The following is a 21,529-nucleotide window of genomic DNA, read 5'->3' as shown; positions in this document are numbered from 1 at the left end:
GCAAAAAAAACCCCAACATGTTTTGCTCAGCGCTCTAGAAGCCTTTAGGGTGACCGTAAGCCAAGCACACCCGGGTAAAGGTGTTCGACTGGCATTGCCAATAACACCAAAACATCTATTTCGAACTGACTGCCGGGAAACGTTTTTCAGAAGCAAGGGCTTTATCAAGGCCTAGTGCTACTGTGTCCACCGCTGCACTACGTGAGCCAAGGCAGCAGCTGCACTCGCTGTGCCCCTGGCCCAGGCCCTGCCCGTGCGGGCTCAGGAAAGCATCACAAGCACTAACACAGCCTGCCAGAGGCCGCCGGCTTCTAGGCCAGCTGCACGGGAAGAAGGAGGACGCAAAACCCCGTTCCTCCCGAGAGCACTTCTCGCTCGCGGGGGGAGCCGAGCGCAGTCCCTCTCAGCCGGCACCAACGCACAGGCCCGAAGGCGTTGCTGCCGCCGTACCCCGCTCGCTGACCCCCACCACCGCGCACGCGACATCCGGGCACACCGCCCCCGGAGAAGGAAGGCCGGGCCGGGCCGGGCCGGGCCGTGCCCTGCCGGCGCCGCGCGCATGCGCCCAGCCCCTGGCCCCGCCCCTCGGCGGCACTGGCGGTGGGGGGCGGCCCGTGCCCGCCGCCCTGCCCCGCGTGCTCGCGCCCGTCCGTTGGGGGCGTGGCCGGTAGCGGGGCCGCGCGGGAGTCCGGCGGGCGGTGAGGCGACGCCAGGCCGGGTCGGGAGAGGCGAGGCGAAGCGAGCGCCGCAGCGCAGCGACGGGAGCCCGGCGGCGGGAAGGGTGAGGCACAGCGCGGGATCCCGCGCCTCTTCCGCGCCCTCCTGCCTGGCGACCGACGGCTACGGGTGAGCCGCGGCTGTCCGCGACCGGCGGGGCGCGTCGGGGCCTGCGCCCCCGCCGGGGCTGCGTCCCGTCCTTGCCGGCGGCGGCTGCCTGGCAGCCGGGCGGTAAACAAATGGCGGTCAGCGCCTGGGCTGGCGGCGGGGGCGGCTTGGGCCCGTTGCTGGCTCGGTCGCGGCTCCCCGCCGTCTCCGAGAGGTCCCGGGTCGGGAGACGGGAGCGGCGCTGCCCTCAGCCTCTGGGGACGGCCGCGGGTGGTTCGCTGTGTGTGCCTCGCCGGCGTCCCCTGCACCCTGCCCGCCCCTCGACTCCTGCAGGGACCACAGTGCTGAGTGTTGCCGGGGGAAAGGTGCCGTGTAGGGTGGCCGCCAGCCGCTCCGCCCCGCCCCCGCGCCTGGCCCCTCTGCGGGCCCGCGGCCGCCGGCAGCGGGTGTCTGCAGCGGAGCGAGCCCAGCCGCTACCGCTTCCGCTGCCTCGCGGTGTTCCAGCGGTGTCGGGCTGGCGCGATAGCACGGGGGAAGGGGTAGGGCTGGGGTCTGCCAGGCGCTGTCGATACTGCAGTCGGTGAGTCTCTTTTCTGTACGAAGGAGAGGGGAGGAGAGCAAGTAATCCAGGGGTACTGCTGAAATCCTTCTCTAATTCCCCGTGTCCGTGTGTTTCGAGTAGCTGTGCTCAGATCGTGCAAGAGGTGGTGTTCTGTCTCTTCTCTCAATTCTTTTTTTGACGGCTTTTACTGGCGTGCACTGGAACCCTGTTTTCCTCCTTTATGAGGGTAAGGAAGGTTGCGGAGCTGCACTCCTGTAACCCCCCAGGTTGGCAATGCTAAGGGTACAGGGAGATGACAGCAGCTTGTTGAACGGCACGCATGTTGAAACAGTCATGTGGTTTCACTTCCAAAAGTTGGAGCGCTGCTGTTGTTTGTAGCAGGTCTTCTGAATTCTCCAGGGGAAAAACCCGTGGGCTGGAAAGATGGCTTGCTTTTGTTCTCTACAGTTCTATTCGGATTTGGCTCAGGAGCTTTTAATAATCCTTTTTCCCCTTTTGCTGGTTACGTTGTTAATATGCCAAAATATGTGTGTATTAGCATACTAATCCACAACTGTGCTGCTGTAGCAGAAGCATCACCTTACTTATGCTAGGACTTTAGGCAAGAGATCTCCCTCTTCTTCTTCTAGAGTTGGTATGTAGCAGTTGATGGTTAAGACCTTTCTCTGGACATCTGCTGCCTCTGCTTCAAGCTATCATACATTGTAACTTGTTCTGTGATCTCGAGGATTAAGGTTTGTACATCACTGCTAATAAGGCTATTACTTAGACTTATTTATGATATTTCCTTCTCCATCCTTCTCCAAAAAGTGCAAAAAAACCTGCTAAAAGAACGCTGGTTAATAAGCAAGTTAATTACCTGGAAGACTGAAAAATCTACTGGCAGCTTCTATTCTATGTACCTGTAAATATCTGTTCATAATTTCTCCATGGTGGTCAAGTTTCATTCAGAAAGGAAATAGATTCAAAGGGTGAATTTGGGTTGTATTGCAAGCTGACACTTTTTGTGGGGTCTCTGTCTCATTCTTTACCAAAGTTAGAAACTTAGATGTTAGAGGTCTAATGGACAAAATAAGTGCCGAGTTTTGCAGTATCTGGTTGGAAGCTTTCTGTGTAAGACTACTACATGTTTTTGGACAACCGAGTTTTTGACCTAAGTCCCAAAGGGTGTCTTGTAGTTCTTTTGAAGGAGAAAGAATATGATGCAAGTGAGTTCTTGTAGCTGCTGTGGATTTTAACTTTGCAACAAATCTGTGCTTTGTATTCAGTCCATTTGAACCAAAACCAAGAAAATTACCTTTATACTGATAGACCTGTTTCTTTGGTGAGCTCTGTCTGAAATCAGGCAAATGCTATTTGCCTCTGGTGATGATATCGAGTGGTACAGAGGTGGGAGCAGGGAATCATTTATCTGGGGATCATTATGCTGGTGACAGTTCTCTTTCAGTTTCCTTATCTGCACAGTAAGATAACTCTAGCATTTATTGGTGGGATGGTTAGATTGTATAAGAAGTAACCATTCCTGAATAGACCATAAATAAGTAGTTACATTATTGAGGGTTACAGAGAAATCCTTTGTAAACTGCCCTAAGTATCTGGGCACTATCCAATCTCAACATTGAACGAAGGAAAAAGACTAAAAAAACCCTTGTAATGCTAAGTGCTCTAAAACAGGCCAAGAGAGTTAAAATTCTTAGAGGAGCTCTAGATTCTGACTTACTTTGCAAACTATTGTTTTAATAGTTTCTGTGGTGAAACTTGATGTGTTAACTCTACTGTAATCTGTTAACGCTACTTGAATCTACAGTACTCTGCAAACCTTTCCAGTATTAGAACATCTAATTGAGTAGACTGTGTTGTTGTTTACCAAATGCCGAGCATTGATCTAAGTTCTTAATGTGAAATCATTATGAAAACCTGATAGGTTTAAACGTAAGGCTTATAATATAGATTTAAGCTTAACACGAGGAGTGGTAAGGTGAAATTCTAAGTGTATTTACAGCTCTTCATAGAGAATGTAAGGTAATGGTTCAGGCTCATCGTTGAACAGTCATACCTAATTCAGACATGGTTTACATAGGTGCTGGAAGATGGGGGGGTCTTTAGTTTGTTTGCTGAAGTTTGTATTTGTCTCTTTAGAAACATCTCTAGAAACTGTCCTACATGACAGAGGAATTTGTTGGAGTGACAGATTTGTTGCAAACAGGGTCTTCTTGGGAGTATGCTTTATTGACATAGCTGTAATGCTCTTACAAAACCTTGATTTAGCTGAGTCACTATTGTCATCAGCTATGGAATGTGTTTGGTTGGGAATGTTCAGCTGGAGTCTTTGGGGAAAAAGTAATAGCATCAAGCCTGTTGACATTTGGAAAAACAGTCTAAATGGTATTGGAGATTAGAATTGATGACTCACTGTACGTCTTAAAACCCTGCACAAACTTGTAGTGCAGATCTTTGTGTCTTCGAGTTCTTTGTTCAAGTTAAAAATATATTGAAAGTGTTGGTAAAACATGCTTATTATGAGATACATTCCCAACTTCTCATCTTCAACTGTTTGAGATAGGTGAGTGTTTGTTTAGAAAATATTTCATTTTAAACTGTGTGCTTTTTACTCTTTCCATTGGTTTTAAAACAAAGGAGATTGAATGAGGCAAATACCTAACAGGTGCTGCTGTAAAAAATGTCTTTCATTTGATAAGAAAGTGAAATACCTTAAAATACTTTTAATTTTTCAAAATATAAGAGGACAAATTCCACTTTTTCTACTGTAGAATTACTTGGCTCAGTGTATGGAAGAGATCTGTTAATTTTTTTTGTGTATACTGTCTATTTTTACTGTATAGTGGTCAGACTATCATCTCTAACAAGGGTGTACTTTTAATAGAAAGTCTTGTTATGTACAGAGTATGTAACATCTGCATTTCAGCCTGGGATCTGGGAGAGAAGTTGTGTTCGTGTTTCATTTACTTCAAAGTTGTTTTCTTATTTTGCTGTGGGAACTGGTTAAACTTGTGTAGTAAGACCTGTAACAGTATATTAACACGATTTTTGGCCTGATCTTTGTAAATATACAGAGGTCAGGAATACTGTGTCAACACGTATGAATTAAGATATTATGTAAGAAGAAGGATTTCTTTTTGGTTTCTTTTGGGTGGCTACAACTACCTACTGTAATACAGAATACATTGTTTTCTTTCCAGGAGTTTTGTTTCTGATTTCTGAGAAATAGCTTGTTTCCTTTTCTGTTTCTCTGAAGGATTTGTGAGACAATATCAGAGGATAAGGATATCCTTGTTCCTTTGGGTATATCTCCTTGGTTCCATCTCAGTTAAGATTTAGTGATAATCCGTTAGTATGAACACATGGAAGAAGCACCTGTTTTATGTAGTAAGAAGCTTTTTTAATATTAATGAACTGCTTAATAAATTCTCATGATTGAAAACTGGACAAATTTTAGCTAGACTAAAATGCAGTTTGAAAAAGAATCAAACTTTTAAGTTTTTAAATTTTTGTTTACTTTTCCATCTGTTGCAATCTTTAATTCAAGTTTGGGGTTTTTTTAAAGTGGTTTCTGGTAGGCCAGATCACCAAATTAAATGAAGTAGGTCAGAATAACAACTTCTAATAATCTCTTCTAGCCTTAAATATAAATAGGTAACCATCTAGTGTGACTAACAGCTAGCAATAAGCTAAAATGACAGAACTTAGGCTGCACTTGCAAAGTCTGTGAACTTGTTTATTTTTCCATAAAAGCTGCAAAATATTTCAACACTTGTAGCTCCAGATAGTGTAACCACGTGACCTTTTCAGAGTACTGTACATATGAAAACAATCTGTACACCTGAAGCGAAACCTTACTTCTGGTCTCATTTCTTGCAGAGTCTGCAGCAATTGAGGAATCGCACAGAGTTCAAGTTCAGAAGTGCTTTACACATGAAATCTACTGGCTCTCTAGCTGATTCTGCCCTGTCACCAGCTCAACAGGTAGAGTGCTTTTGTGCCTGAGCCATGCAGCAAGTGTAGCTGTTACTGGTGTGGTTGTCCTGTGTCAGCGTGTGGCCAAAGGCATGTGGAAGCCTTTAGGTTTTTCTTTGGGGAGGATATCAAGGAGACAAGAATGCATGGCAGATCTGTCACAAAAGTACTCTAAGGAAAAGCCCAGTAGTTTTAGTTTTGGTTTTTGACATTCATGGAGTTCAAAAGTGATAGAAGTGTTCTCTCATTCCATCAGGGCCTCTATTCTAAGATGGAACAAAGCCAGATATGTGCATTAGTGGAGAATTTGCTTCGGTCAAATTCCCCATGTTTTTTTGAGGTTTTGTTTTGGGTTTGGTTTGTTTGTTTGTTTTCTTTTTTTGGGCTGCAATGATCTGGGAGGAAATATCTCACTGAATTCTCTGAATGGAAGCTGGTTGCCGCTAGGGAGAAAGGAACTCCCAAAATGTTACTTAAAAGAATGCAAAATACAGATTTACTCCTGTAATAGGATGCTTGGGGCAGGAGTAGGCATGGAAAACCTTTTCTTAATAAGGTTGACATTAAAAAGTTGCACTTCCTCATTCAATATTTCAACTGTAGCTAGAAATTTCTTTTTGTTTTGGTCTATCTTGTTTCTGAGGTAGCTGGATAACTTTTGTTTCCACTTAAAAAGCATTTAGTACATACTGTTTTAATGCTAGATCACTGATAAAAATCACTAGAATCTTTCCAGAAGTACGTATCTCCCTGAGGTTTTTTATTGCAATAAGAAGCCATGTTTTGATACTGACCTTCTACCTCTATTGTGTAATACATATAAATTGCTGTAGGCTGCAATGATAATCATAGCAGTAACATATTACTTGTATAGTAGTTTTAGCTTTAGTAATTGAAGCTTATTCTCATGTGTTTTGTGATTAACAAAAAAAAAGATAATGTAGACTCATTCTAGTTTGTCCAATATGTGCACTTACTAGCAGGCAGAGAAGATGCTCTTTGTTGTAGATGTGAAAACTTTTCTATCTAAATGTTTTTAATATAGTTTTAACTTCTCTGATCTGCATAGTTGTAACAGAATCCAGTGTTGTCCTGATGAACTTGAGGATTAGGGGTGGTAATTTCTGCCCCATTAGGCTGAGATTTTAAGTGTGGCATCTGAAAGGATTCTACTTCCTAGAAATACATCTCATGTAAACTAGTTTGAAGAAATACAAGACTTCACAATATTTTTTTCAGGAACTTCTCTTAGAAATCAGAAAATCTGTAAAAAAAAAAAGAAAAAAAAGAAAAAAGAACAGTTACTTAGTGATATTAAAATAATGATATCAAAAAAATTAAGATATTAAAATATGACCATGTGTGCTACACTATTACCTGTGCAACTGAAGCACATCCCTTTCCATGTCACCTCTTAGTCATGTTATTTCATGTTAATAATTAGCAGTTTTAATGTTGTTTGTTTCTCTTTTGAATTCATCATTTTAAGGAGTAGCTGGAAATTAGTGTAGCATCAGATTAGCTTTCCTACGTGTCTCTAATTTTTGCCCAATGCTATGGATAGACATTCAAGCAGGATTTGCGATCCCCAGCGCTCTCATAAGAAGACAGTGGCTGCAGTGGCCTTGGAGGAACCTCAGCATGGGGCTATTTAACCTTAGACTTTGTGGAGTCTTGAGGAGTGGAGTTAGAGCATTCTGAAGAGGGGATGGGAGCTAGTGGTGCCATTTGCCCATCTCCAACTGAAATGGTGTCAACGACATCTTACTGAAGCTCCAGTTCACATTTTTTCATCAGCTATTTGAAAACTGATGAATCAATAAAGACCTTGTCATGGTCTGACATGATAGCCTTTTCTGGTAAGGGGGAAGGGGCTGTAAAGATGGCTTCTGTAAGAAGTTGCTTGCAACTCTCCCCAGCTCAGAGCCAGACCCACTTCTGGGGCTGAGCCAATTAGACGTCTCCACGATCACTTTTTTGAGAAGAAGCCGGAAGGGGAGGCCTCTTCCTCCATCTTCTTTCTTTCTTCTGCCCCTTCTTCCTTCTTCTGGCTGGTGGTGGTGCACGGAGTAGGAACGGTGAGAGAAACAACCATGCAGACTCCAAGGTCAGTGATGCAAGAGAGGAGGAGGTGTGCTGGAGCAGAGACTCCCCTGCATTCTATGGAGAGACCTGGTGAAGCTGAGATTTATTTTCATTTCTTTAAAGACCCCGCATCAGCGGTAGAGACTCATTTTGATAATGAGCCCACATCAGGGGCAGAGACTTATTTTGCTAAAGCTGACCCCGGACCAGGGGCAGCGATTCACTTCAGTAAAGGCCCCGAGCCAGGGACAGTGACTATGGCCGGAGGAGGCCGTGTTCCGAAGGAGGGGCCCTTTATCACTATGGCCGGAGCAGGCCTTGTCCCGAAAGAGGGACCCTGCAAATGCAGAAACTGCAACCGCGGTGAAGAATCCAAGCCAGAGATATTCACCAAGGACTGTGTCCCGTGTGAGGGAACCTGTATCGGCAGAAGCCGCAGCTGCTGGGAACAACCCACACCAGAGAAGTTTAAGGACTGTGTTCCGAGGGAGGAACCCCGTGTTGGAGCAGGGGAAGAATGCCAGGAGTCGTCCTCATCTGAGAAGACAGAAGCGGCAGAGCCCATCTGTGAGAGACTGACCACATTCCCCACTCCCTGCCCCCCTGAGCCGTTGTGGGGGGAGGAGGTAGAGATATCGGGAGCAGTGAGCTGGGCCTGGGAAGAAAGGAGGGATGGGGGAGGGAGATCTTAAAATGCTGGTTGTAATTTTCTCATCATCCTACTCCCCTTTTTTTTTTTCTTTTATTCTGTTCTGTTTCTTGTAGAATAAACTTTCCTACTTTCCTCTCTAAGTCAAGTACTAGAGTCTGTTTTGCCCAGAACCGTAATTGGCAGCGAGCCCTCCCTGCCCTTGTCTCAATCCACAACAACCTTGCTTATTTTTTTTGACTCCCATTTCGCTGGGGCCTCTGCCATCCTAACGAGGGTGGGGGTGAATGGGGGCACCGAGCGAGATACTGTCGTGGTGCTGCTGTGCTAGCTGGGCCAAACCACGACAGACTTCGAACCAAGCAACCCAAACCCAAATAGAGAGCATAACACGTGTAACACAGAAAGCTAATGAAGCCATGCTAGCTGTAGTAATAGACTGAGGTGCTGATTTTTAGGTACAAAAATTGTTACACTTTTATGTGCAGGATAGGGATGATAAGAGAAGAAAAGCTTACCTTCTAGAAGCCTGCAAAACTTGTCTAAAGCATTTGATAGTTAGACTTGTTAGTCAAGGTAATTGCTAGTTATTCTCCCATGCATGGTAGGATATAGAAAAAGAAAATAACTTATTCAGTAATTATCCATAGTACTGCCAATGTTATTTTGGCAGAATGTTCTAAAGGTGTTTTTATTTTTATCCTGCTCTCTACCTCTTGCCCTAATCTTTCTCACCAGTTTTGTTTTTAACCACCATCACTTAACCAGAAGCCTAGGTAAAAGTTGGAAGATTCAGAAACACGGCATTCTTCTACAATCTCCAAACCAAAAATAGAATTCTTTAGAATTGTCTGCATACGTTTGGCTACTTGTGAATGCATTTGGATGCTCCTGGGAGTTTAAGCCTGTAGTACTGCTTTTATCTCTCTTCTACTTCCTCAAACCGGTAATTGGAGAACCTATTGGCCTATTTAGTTGAATTTCATAGAAGAAAGAGTCTCAAAGATAGCTGAGATTTATAGGTTTGGTGAATAAAAGATGGCTGAGTAATGGAGGGTTCCAATAGTTGTAATGGTTGCTGTGATTTCCTGTCTTACAGGCACCAAAGAATTCATGTAGGGGAGAGTAAGTAAAAATTTGTGTTGATGATACTTAGTACAGCTTCTTATACTTTGCAGTGTAGAAGAAAGTGAAAGCTGAAGTATTGTGTGGTGACTGAAGCCCTTATTATGCTATTTTAATGTTTGTGTTACAATAGCAACTGAAAATCATGTGGTTATAGCAGCTGGAATTTTAATCCTTTTAATTATGACAGATTTTCAGAGCATGTTCTGGCTGATTTGGTCAGCTGACTGTATAGTATGTACAATAACATCAAGTGATTGCACAAATTCTGAGAGCAGTGGTCACCTCACTGGAACGGGATGTATTTTTAGGTTTCTCTGCTAGTAACAGTCAAGTGTGTCAACTTAAGCATCTCACATGAACTGAAGCTAGTTGCTGATACTAACCTATTGGAAAAAGACAGCTGTTTGTTCTTGCTGTAGTCATTGATTGGACACTGTTTTCTCACCAAATTGTGTTGGGGAACACAGTGGGATATAAACACTGTAAATATTATTGGTATATTTTTTAACAAAAGGTATTTTTCTTCAGGTCAGTAAGAACACTCTTTGCTAGCCTTTTCAATTTTCTGTATCAGAGTAAATAAAAGCACCTTGTTACCTCCAGCAAGAATTTTCTTAATCTCCCTTTAAGAGGCAGTGTTTGGGAAGAGGGTGGTTCCTGTTCTTAGTTTAGTACAAATGATATGTTGGTTATGGTTCTTCAAAGGAAAATGGTTCATATGCAAATGCTCTTAAATCAATGAATCAAAGAGGTGCCAAGTTCTGTGTTTGCTTACAAAATGGACCATTTGTTGCTTAATGAATGTGCTAATTCTTGAGGTCTTATCCATTTCTTTTGTCAGTTTGATAGGGTCTTTTTTTTTTTGCCTTTAGACTTTGGAATTGGATAATTAAATTCTATCAAAAGCCTTGGCTAGTTTAAGCAGTCCAGGAACTCAGGACTGCCTAAACCAGCTGTTGAGTTTGAAGCCTGGGTATTAAAATTAAAGATGCAGAAAAGGATATTTAATATACATAAAAGGACTTTGTAAGTAAGCTAGAAATAAATTGTGACATTCTGACTAAATTGAAGTTCTGCAGAAGGTGCTGGGAACGCTTGTCAGCAGGAAGTGGGTTTTTAGTGCATGTCTGGTCTGCTGCTGTCCAAAGACATTTTACATTATATATTTAGTTAAGGATTTGAATTTTAAGAGAAATGGCAACTAATATAAAACTTATTAGTGACCAATAAAATTCTTATTTATGAAATCTGAGAGAATAGGTTACTTCAACTATTTATGCACACCATCAGTTAACTATCTCTTTATAAAAACAATTGCAAACATTGTTACAGAACTAAATTAGCACCTACCTATTGGTAAAAAATGGTATTTTAGTGTCTGCTATGGCTTTCGTATACGGTCTTGTTAGTGATGATTGATGTTTTCATTAGGTTTTGTATCCTTTTTACACATCTCAAAATTTCACTTACTTCTATGAAGTCATTAAGTTTTGATGAGTATTAGTTGATCTGTGAAAGGAGTTCAGGAGCCCGAGAAAAGGCAGTTATTGTTATGCAACTTTGGTTTCAGAATCTGATTTGTAAAGACCAAGCTAGTGTGCTAGGGAAGAGGATGTTTTACTTTCTTAATAGAGTATTCTTCTGTGTAAGCTCACATAGTATTTAAAGGTAGTCTTTAATGATGGTTGTCTAATTTAGGGTATGTCTACACAAATGGTGCAGGAAAACACGAGCTCAGCTTGACCGTGTGCTAGGCAACACATCCACCTTCTGCTGAAGCTGCAGCTCACTTCTGGACGCTTAAACTGAGCAGGGTGCTTTTTGCAAAGTAGGTAAATAATTATTATTTTAAAAGTTACTTTAAAACATTTTTGTGTGTATATGATTAAATTAACCCTTACTTCTACCAGACTGCTTGTTTTATGGGAGCAGGACAGTGTTTTGATACATGAAGCAAGGGCTGGGAGCTGTGGGGGCTCTTGCGTTATAGACTAGTAATTGTCTTTTTCAGGGCTGTTTCCATTTTGTGTTAAGCAATTTAAAATGCACACATAACCCGAGAGCCTCATTTTGATCTCTGTTCACACTTGTTGACCTGAGGACAACTAGAATTTAATTTCACTGTTGATGCAAAACTGTAAATTTCATTTAGTCTGGCAACAGGTAGGCTGCTGTATATGGCAGGAATTAATTAGACAATGTTGTGCAAGGAGCACTAAAAATATCTCTGAGAAGTCAAATAACTTTCTATTTTTTTTTTCATTCTTTGCTGAACATGTTTTAGCTCTTTGCAGTAGATGCTTTCTGACTTAATATCCAAGTTGAAAGCAGGTTGTGTTGCCAGAAAGGTTTTCTAAAATGATTATCACGTCAGTCAGTCACCAAGTTCAGCAACTGATGCTCTTGACAATTTATTTGAAACTTACTTGTTATTCAGTGTGTAAGTACTAAGGTATGGTGGGGAAAATTCAGCTGTGTTTTGCCTGCTAAGTGTAGCACATATGCTTCTTTGTTAGAAATGTTCAGGAGAGTGGGTGGCTAAAATATTTGAGTTATCCAAATTACAACGGATGGGGGAAAGAGGTCTGAATGCTACTTAAAGTTGGCACAAATTTCAAAGCGTTAGAGGAATACATGCGAGTAAAGTGTCACATAGATTTCTATTTAAATGCATTAAATGATTTAAAATTGAGTGTCTAAAAGTCAGTTTTGTTTCCTCTTACCTTCAGTTTCAGCAGAAGGAATAATACTAAGCAGTTTTATTTTTACAGTTTAGAATATTTCTAATTTAAGAAGCTTTAATGCATTAAAACCAAAATGTTGAGTCTGAAGACAGCACATGAGAGCACTTGTTAGCTATTAGAATAAGGAACAATTTCTATTAATCTTAAATTCTATGAGCATTTTATTTTTCAAGAAAATTTATGGAGGATATGCAATGAGGAAAATATGGAACCCAGCAATGTATTTTTGACATGGTGTTTTGAGGTTTGACTCTGTGCAAGTCATTGTTTGATGTAATCCCTAATGGTATTAACCTCTGAGATGAAATTTGTCAGCGCATAGGGGAGAGCCTGATTGCTTGCATGGGCCTGCACTCTGGCTAGTGAGTAGTTCCAGAGCTTCTTGAAGTATAGTACAAAGACACAGAGTTTACTTTCTTTTGTTCCCTTTTTCTGTTTCTTCTCCATACTGTAACAAATGTTTTTTGGTTGTTGTTTGTGTTATAATAGATTATGCAGTTAGTTTTATTTAGATTTTTATTGTTGCTTGTCTTATAAGAGTAACACAACAACTGTACGTAACAGTTTGATTTGCTGGCATTGTAATCAGCACAACCATAGGATGCATTAAAAAAAAAAAAGCGTTGGGTAGTAAAATTTTGTGTAAATGCTCTCAGTTAACTAGAAGGACTTATTTAATGTCTACCATAATTGCTACCTTTGTGCAACAACTACTACAAAAGTAAGGGAGGAACTATAGGCTATAGAGGAGGAAAAAAGAGTGAAGAGGTGGTGTAGAGGACTGCTGTCTGTCAGAACTATGGAGTAGGGGCGAATGGAACATAAGGGTTTGAGATACATGCTGAAGGATGCAGACTGCCTTAAACAACAGAGCTGTGTGAAGAGGGAGGCAGAAGCTTAGGTGGTAGCAGACAGCCCAGGAAATAGGTTGCCTCTGTTTAATTTAGAGAACTGGAGATGGAGATGAATCTGTTTTCCTTTATTTTATCTCTCTGTTCTGTAGAGTTGTATGGTTTACAATTTTAGGTAGTATGCCGTAGTCAATGATCATGCTTTGTTTTTCATTTAATTATCTGTTTGCAATAGGCAGGGGAGAAGAGCTACTCTAGAGGGAAGGATTGTACGTTTTTACCCAGGTTGTGTATATTATAGCTGGTGAATAAATGCATAGAGAGTCCAAGACATACTCTGCTCTTCAGGTGTACTTTTAAATACCATTTCTTTGAGAGAAAATGTCACATACATGTTCTCTTAAAATGGCTACTGATCAGTTCACGTTGTGCTAATGTATCTTTCTCTACCCATAGAGGTTGCAAACCTGCAAATAATAGTTAGTAAGTAGTAACAATATTGAGTTAATATTCTATGTTTTTGTCTCCTTTCTCTCCACTCAGAATTGGATTTACAGTCATGGAGGAACATCAGCAACATTTACACTGCGTGAACTGTGTCAGCCGTCGTTGTATGACCAGACCAGAGCTTGGCATTTCCTGTGATTTGATTGGCTGCCCGTTGGTTTGTGGAGCAGTTTTTCATTCATGTAAAGCTGAGGAACACCGCATGTTATGTCCACTTGAAAGAGTGCCTTGTTTGAATAGTGGCTTTGGATGTCCCTTCATAGTAGCCCGAAATAAAATTGCTGATCATCTAGAAGTCTGTCCTGCAAGTGTGGTATGTTGTACCATGGAGTGGAATAGATGGCCAGTCAGTTACGCAGACCGAAAATCATATGAAAATCTGAGTAAAGATGTTGATGAAGTAGAGCAACTAGATATGGCTTTAGCCCTTCAAGACCAGCGCATGTTACTAGAATCACTTAAAGTAGCAACTATGATGTCAAAAGCAGGTGATCAAATACCAGAAACCAGAGAGCAAACCTCTGTCAAATCAAGTGCCCCAGATACAGGGCATTCAAATGGTTTGATGCCTGTAGATGAAGAGTCCTATGGTGCACTTTATCAAGCTACTGTAGAAACAACGAGGAGTTTAGCTGCTGCTCTGGATATCCTGAACACTGCTACAAGGGACATTAATACATTAAGTTCCAGGCTCTGCACTTTATCACATGAAATGAAAGAAGACGCTGAGGTTAAAGAGCAAGCTTCAAATGGCATTATTCGGGATAAAAAGTGTGACGATGAATATCCAGATGAAGATAATGTAGGAGCAGTTGGGGGAATTAACTTTGGTAGTCCAAGTCAAAATTCACAAATTGAGCAAAATGGTTCTAGTGATATTTGCTACGATGTGATGCAAAAGCATGACTTAAATCTAAACCTCAGTAACTCTTCACTTGTGTGTAATGGCTTTCATGTAGAAAATGAATGTTCAAAGGTGTTGGACCAGAATGAAGATCTTGGTGTATCTAATGCAAAACCATCCAGTGTAGCAAATGGTGAATGTACTGCATCTCATAATGATGAAGCTTTGGAGTCTTGCAGCTCCTTTCCTGTAACAGCACAACTTAAAGAAGTAATATCAGCAGATCATTTAGTTAATGGCAATGTTAATCACGTACTACATCCCCATAATGCTAATGAAGAAGAAATGTTAGAGAGACAAGTAGAGCAAGAAAGACTGAGAAACGTAGACGCGTTTTCACTTTTACGGCATCGATCATACAAATTCTTTGTTGACCACTTTTGGTCTACACCAAAAGAAGACAAAGCTGTTGATACATCAGATTTGGAGATAACAGAAGATCCTATGGGTCTTCAGGGGATTGACCTAATCACTGCAGCTCTGTTGTTTTGCTTAGGAGACTCTCCTGGAGGTCGGGGGATATCAGAAAGTCGCACTGTCGATGTGTATCACGTTGACTTTGGGACCCAAACATTTTCTCTACCATCTGCTATATTGGCCACAAATACAATGGTGGGGGAAATAGCTTCAGCTTCTGCATGTGATCATGCCAACCCACAGCTCTCAAATCCGAGTCCATTCCAGACCCTTGGACTGGATTTGGTGTTGGAATACGTGGCTAGATACCAAACAAAACAGCGTTCAATGTTTACATTTGTTTGTGGACAGTTGTTCAGGAGGAATGAATTTTCATCGCATTTTAAGAATGTGCATGGTGACATTCACGCTGGCCTTAATGGCTGGATGGAGCAGAGATGTCCTTTGGCATATTATGGGTGTACGTACTCTCAACGAAGGTTTTGCCCTTCAACGCAAGGGGCAAAAATTATTCATGACCGCCACTTACGGTCTTTTGGAGTCCAGCCTTGTATATCCACAGTATTAGTAGAACCAGCAAAGAGCTGCTTAATTGGACTACACAATGACCATCTGAGTAGTCTGCCTTTTGAGGTTCTGCAGCACATTGCTAGTTTTCTAGATGGCTTTAGTTTATGTCAGCTTTCAAGAGTGTCACGTTTAATGAGAGATGTGTGTGGAAGCTTGCTTCAAGCACGTGGAATGGTGATACTGCTTTGGGAGAAGAGAAAACACTCAGATGGAAGTTCTTCTTGGCAGATAAAAGAAAAGGTAAGATTTTTTAAAGTTTTGAACGTAAGCAGGAAAGTGTTTAAGTGGTCATGTCTCTGCCTTTCCTTTCGCCTTAATATTTTCCCTGATCACTATTGCTGTTGCTGTCTGTTGACAGAAACAGAATGTTGTATAGAACAATTAGTGAAAATTGCTAGCAGTCCTCTCCACACTTCAAGTGAAAGTTGAAGTAATGTCTGTCTAGTTTTTACTTGATGTAAATAAATTGATCTCTACTTTTCCCAAGATTTAAAATATTAAATGATTACATCATGATTTTCCTACAAAGCTTACTTTTCTTTCCTTCTTACTGTTTACAGCAGTTTTACCATTGCCATGGTATTGAGTGCCCAAAGAATGTTTGGGTGACCTCTGTATAGTACAGTTTTCACCATTTCCCATCTTCTCACCCAGAACTGTAGTATGTCTGCAGCAATCATTTGGAACTGCAGAAGTTGATCATTTAAGAAATGGATTGTGTCTAGTCATAAAACACTTTGTCATTCAGCTTCCATTGCATCTACATTGTAGACATAGCCATCTTCTCTGTGTTCAGAGTTGATTTGGAATTTGATTATACAAAAGTTAGCACTGTATTTTCTTGTGATGTTGATTTTTAGTGTGGTTGATAATAGATGCCAAACACTGCCTGAAAGTATTATAGCACAAATGTTTAATTTGCTGCTCTGAGACTGAGTATCTTAAAATATTTTGAGCCTAAGTGCAACTTATTTTCTAGGTTTGGCGCTTCAGTACAGCCTTCTGTACTGTGAACGAGTGGAAGTTTGCTGACATCGTAAGCATGGCTGACCACTTGAAGAAATGTAACTATAATGCTGTAGAGAGAAGAGAGGAGGCTGTTCCGCTGCCATGTATGTGTGTAACACGAGAACTCACTAAAGAAGGACGTTCACTGCGCTCTGTTTTGAAACCAGTACTTTAAATACTGCAGCCACTCCAATTGCACATACACTCAAGCACCTGATATAACCTCGGTAATATTACGTGACACTTTATTAATGTACTAAAGATACTTTCTAGCTAAATCTACTCTGTCACTGTGTATATAAGGTTTGAAGTGACATTTATTTTTTATAATACTGTTTAGCTGGAAAGTAATGAAAGTTGCCTTAACGTTTGAAAAATTGGGAACTTGCTGGACAGGGTAGTTTTATCTAACTTATATAATTTAAGAACAAAATCCTAAGGTGTGTTTTCTGATTCACTGGTGCCCATGTTGCTGTTGACTGATAACATTTCAAAAATGGCCTCTGAATGGTATGTGCATTTATATAGGAAACACTGAATTGTAGTGAGGTATTACTTTCTATATTTGGTCTATTTTTTTTTTTTTAACAAATTATAGTCCAAATATTTGAAAGATAAGGAAGAATTCAAAACTTTCTAGTAAATGTCTTGAACACAGCTTTTAAGAGCTTTAGCGCTCTTCCTAGTTAACAGATAATCTAGGAACGGCCTTTTGAAAAAACATTTCTTTTAGGAATGATCTAAGGAAATTCAGATTTACAGCAGCTTAATTTTTAGTACAACTTTCTTTTGACATGTCAGCAATGATTATTTTTCTTCTGAACAGTTATTTCAGTTTTTGGGAGCAAAACTTTTAGAGCTAAAAACATGGAATACTAGTTTTCACTCTCGCACCTACAGTGACATCGACATAAAATGTTTAAAATGGCTTTTTCCTTATCCTGCAATTGGCTGAGGGTTAAATTGCTTGAGCAGTCAGAAATGTCAAGTAGGTGATGAACAGTTATGAATTTATAATGCAGCTAATGAAAGGGCTTTACTTGTTCTATGGTATTGTGAGATGCATTGTCTCCTGTTCTGTTAATTTGTCTCTAAAAATGCTGCTTTTTTGAGGAGCATTTTAAATTACTGATATGTATAGAAAATGTATCATCTTCATAAGATGAGACATGATTTGTTTGTTGCATAAGGCATATCAGAAATGTTTGTTCAACCACATCTGTCAAACAACTACAATTTGTTTCCAGTCTTCCATAATAAAAAGATCTTACAAAGCATTTGTGAACAGAGAATACACACTATGAAAAATGGCCTGGTATGGCAAAGCTGTAGTCACTTGAACTTGTTTATATTAATGTTGGTGTCTCTAGCCTGTTGCACATAGCAACTGTGCCACAAAGCTAAAACAGAAACAGACCAGGGCTTGGAACAAAGAAATACAGTACGTATTTCCATTATAGGAAAAAGTAAGAGATTAGTAAGGAGGAGGTGTTTACAAAAATGGCTAAATTTATTACTCATAATTTCTGTACTGAACGCTTGTTTATGGCTAGTCTGGCTGCAGTTCACAACTTTGGTATCTGTGCATTTCCCATCCTGGGTCCAGTCCAGCTAAACATTCACTGCCTTTTTCTATACAGAGTGCTACAGGTGCCCAGAAAAAAAATTAGTCTAGTTCTTCAGTGCCATGAGTTGAAATTACAAGAGCTCTAACAGAAATTCGGCCTGGATCTTCAAACTAGGTGTTTTCTTTCCACACTTTCTGGTTTTTTGTTTTGGAGAGAAGAAAGGAGTAAACCCTCTACACAAGTTAGCAATATTTGCAGTAATTCTTAGCTGTTACCACAGTTCTTTGGGAAGGAGAATCTAGATTTGTATACAAATCTGACTATACCATCTGGGTTTTAGTTAGGGATTGTAAACTCCCCTTGTCCTGTTCTCTGAGTGCATTACAATGCTCATTACTCACAAATTCTTCAGTACAAGGCAGGAGACAGACTTTCTCCAGTTCTTGCCTTTTAGCTCTAATGGCTCCTTGCTGCTGCTCTCCAGTGTTTAAAAGTAGTTGTGTGACTGGAAGGATCCTGAATGTTGAGGCGTTTATGCTTGCGTTTATGGCTACTTTAAAACATCTGTTTTGGGTTACTGGTATTTTTCAGTCAGCAATGTGGTGGTTTACTTGGCATTCTTTGTGACTATCCAGAACCCTGATAAGTATGGTAGACAGATATGTGTCTTACTCGTTTAGGAAAAGAGGGTGTTGGTAGAATCTCGCTTGTAGCACAGTGCACATCTAAATCTAAAGTATCATCAGTCATCGATCTATTAAAATGAACTTTTTAAGTACTTGGTGTTCTTAAGAAATAACACTATTTCTCCATACATGCACTTTTGTTTTTAAATGTAGATACAGGCTTTTTTTGTTAAATCAGTTTATTTTTAATGAGAATCCAGAGCTATTAAAATATCAATGTTGTAAATGAAATCTCTGCCTTGTAAACTGCTCCAAATGCAGGAATACAATATAGTTAGGATAAAAACTGGGTTTTTTTTTACACTGCTATGCAGTTTGTAAAACATTATGGTGTATAGTCAGTTTATCAAAATGTGGCTTGTTCACATTTGCCCTTGAATTTTAAAAATGTCGTATACCTTTCCTGGTACATCTTCTTACAGCATATATAGACAGCTGTTCCCGTCTTTCTTTTACTTGATACCACATTGCTACTTTGTTTAAAATATTATGTTTTCAATCATGCAATATTTTTTGCAATGTCTATTGAAATCCTAATAAAACTTTTGGAGTTTCTCTTGTAGTATGACTGTACTTTTTTTTAAAGCTTATCTCCAGCCTTCTGGTGCTCAAATGTGGTCTGCCTCTAGGATTCCACTAAGTATGCAAAAAGTCGAGTTACATAAAGGTATCTATTTACAAACATTTAAATGTCGCATAATTTGTGAGTGATAAGTATTCACATTCACTTCAGTATGAAGATTGGTCATTCCCTTTTAGATTATACACCCATTTCTGTTGCTTTGGTCTATTAGGCAGCATAGATTTCCTTCCACAATTAAAGATTTAACAACACAACACTGAAAGCTTATACTGTACCTTGTGGGATTTTTTTAATTGCATTTTTTCTGAATAATAAATTGAAAAGATTATCTGATCAATATGATACACACTTATGCCACTGGTTTGCCAAGAACATTTTCAGCTCATTGTGTCATGAATAAAGTTTTCTGTAGAAAGTTTTTGCTTAAAATGGTACAGAAGCAAAAACTTTGGGTGATTCTTAGATAATAGATGTAGTTTGTCCTGTTTGTGGAATGGCAAAACATAAAACAAAACCTCATAAAATTAGACCTTTTTCCCTGCCATTTGCTAATACAAGTACTCTATTAGTCTTTACAAATAAAAATGTACTTATATTCCATGCATCTGATAATAAATTAATCTAAACTGTGTTGAATAACAGGTTCTGACTCATGGTTTAATTTCAGCCATTACAAACTTGTGGCTGTTTCAGTTTTAAGATGGGCCACATTAGCCTTCTCTCTCTCTGTAAGTGGATTAGATATTCTGCTGTGTAAGGAAATATTTTTGGTCTCAGTTTAACTTTCTTGATGCTTAAAATATTCCAGAGGATTTGCCTGGATGGTTTAGCTTATTTTGCTGAGGATGCTACTGCTAAAACTATATTTATAGGCTCTTACCCACCAAATGCACTTTCCTAAAGTGAGATTTAAGCTCAGTGGAGAATTCAGTGCTTGCTGTAATATCAGAAAGCCAATTTAAATTCTTTCGCTTGGAATGTCTGTTCAGGCATCTTTGATCATCTTCAGATGAGCAAAATCTGATGGTTGTTTACAGCACTGAGGAAAAAATAGTGTTCAGATAGTGTTTATAAAAAGTTATGGCATGTAAAGCAGAGACAGTTTGAAGAATGGGATAGTGTGGCTGTTCGGTATGTGGTGAATATTGTAGCAGTAATCCAAACTGGAGAGGAAAACTGAATGGAGAAGTAGGCTTAAAATAACAGAGGCTTCCAGTCCTAAAATGGAGACTCTTCTGAAGGCCTGTGTTTGTGAGAGTTCTGGGACTTTCTGATTTGTGCATGCTACAGCTGAGTTTTACTGATGGTTTCTCCATCTTTCCATGATTGTGGGAGTTACCCTGCTGCTACTTGAGCTTTAATGTGATTTAGTTGTAAACTGTCTCCAAGCAGTGCTTGCATTCCTGAATCAAGTACTAGTGAAGTTGAATGCAGAGCTCTCTACTATATGCCAGGTATGTGTTTGGTGTAAGTTCTACAGGTTGGTGTTGTCAGAGGCGATATTGGGTAAGAATAGTAGAAAAACAAGGTTTTTTTGGGTATGGGGGATTCATCTGCTTGGTTTCCACCAGTATTTGCCAGAAAAGGGGAACAAAAATATGTTAGGGAGTGCAAGGAGCAAAATAAGAAGACTGATAGCATTCACTATAGCTTGCTAATGGCCTGGTAGTCAAGAAAACATTTTTAGTCATCACTAGATGCCATATAAAATGTGACAGCAAAGGTCTACACCTCTTCCGTTTTGGTAAACCAGATTCTGCAACACATACAGTGGTAGGTCTGCAGGCTGGTTATAGCCTCAGGTAGTAGAAAAAATGTATATAAAATAAGCAGGTATGATTTTGACTGCAAAACATAGCTATAAAAAAGCAAGCTAGAATTTTGTGAGGTATGATTTCACATCAAGCTACATTTGTAGAATCAATCAGAAAAATGTGATTTTTGCCTCGAGGACATTTCAGTGTTTTGATGCTTAGTTTTAATCCCAAACTCTGCTGAGATTTATTTATTTATTTTAAATAACAATATTAATGAAAAATAGTAGTAGGAAAAACTGCAATGACCTTACAAAATTATTCCAGTTTGACAGTGTTGTAAGGTAGTATCGAACTGAGGATTTTGCAATATAAAGAAAAGTGGATCGTAAGAAATAAACTGTAATATATACTTTCAAGATTTGCTTTTATTTTCCCTCTAAGTTATGTTTCGAAGCATACAACAGAAGAGCTATCCTCAAGCTTATCGTGATTTAAATGGAGAGAATTCTGCTAGCAAGATGAAAATTGTGTTTCATTATTATTTTCACATGAACATCCCAGCAAAGAGGTAGGCTGCAGAACAAAAGTGATTTGATTCTATGACTGGTTAACAAATGAACAATCGGCGACCTGGCACAAATATATGTTGGACTTTGTTCAGAAGTGTTAATGTTTGATTGTTATGTGTTGTGTAATGTTCTGAATATTAT

General features: G+C 40.0%; 1 protein-coding gene across 8 annotated transcripts; it reads left to right on the top strand.

Annotated features, from left to right (window-relative positions):
* Nucleotides 1–656: 656 nt before the first annotated feature.
* Nucleotides 657–19,278, top strand: FBXO30 (F-box protein 30). 8 transcript variants are annotated; one of them, XM_061991659.1, is made up of 6 exons: nucleotides 657–781; nucleotides 5,267–5,371; nucleotides 6,927–8,073; nucleotides 10,923–11,052; nucleotides 13,363–15,457; nucleotides 16,197–19,278. In XM_061991659.1, the coding sequence occupies exons 5-6, from the start codon at nucleotides 13,379–13,381 to the stop codon at nucleotides 16,398–16,400; spliced, it is 2,283 nt and encodes a 760-aa protein (XP_061847643.1). In that variant the 5' UTR covers nucleotides 657–781; nucleotides 5,267–5,371; nucleotides 6,927–8,073; nucleotides 10,923–11,052; nucleotides 13,363–13,378; the 3' UTR covers nucleotides 16,401–19,278. The 8 variants fall into 8 exon arrangements, with proteins under 8 accessions (XP_061847643.1, XP_061847642.1, XP_061847644.1 ...); XM_061991658.1 differs by lacking the exon at nucleotides 6,927–8,073; XM_061991660.1 differs by lacking the exon at nucleotides 6,927–8,073 and having other exon boundaries at nucleotides 10,923–11,056.
* The last annotated feature ends 2,251 nt before the right edge of the window (nucleotides 19,279–21,529 follow it).

The sequence above is a fragment of the Colius striatus genome, chromosome 2 (genome assembly GCF_028858725.1).
Source record: "Colius striatus isolate bColStr4 chromosome 2, bColStr4.1.hap1, whole genome shotgun sequence".
Taxonomy (NCBI): Eukaryota; Metazoa; Chordata; class Aves; order Coliiformes; family Coliidae; genus Colius; species Colius striatus.
The sequence above is the reverse complement of the archived record's forward strand: the minus strand, read 5'-3'. Positions and strand labels throughout refer to the sequence as shown.

Bases quoted from the DNA above. Each gene is read 5' to 3' on its own strand.
- FBXO30 (XM_061991663.1), top strand. From the start codon at position 13,379: ATGGAGGAACATCAGCAACATTTACACTGCGTGAACTGTGTCAGCCGT. The intron at 15,458-16,196 runs GTAAGATTTTTT...CTTATTTTCTAG, and splicing joins CTTGGCAGATAAAAGAAAAG to GTTTGGCGCTTCAGTACAGC.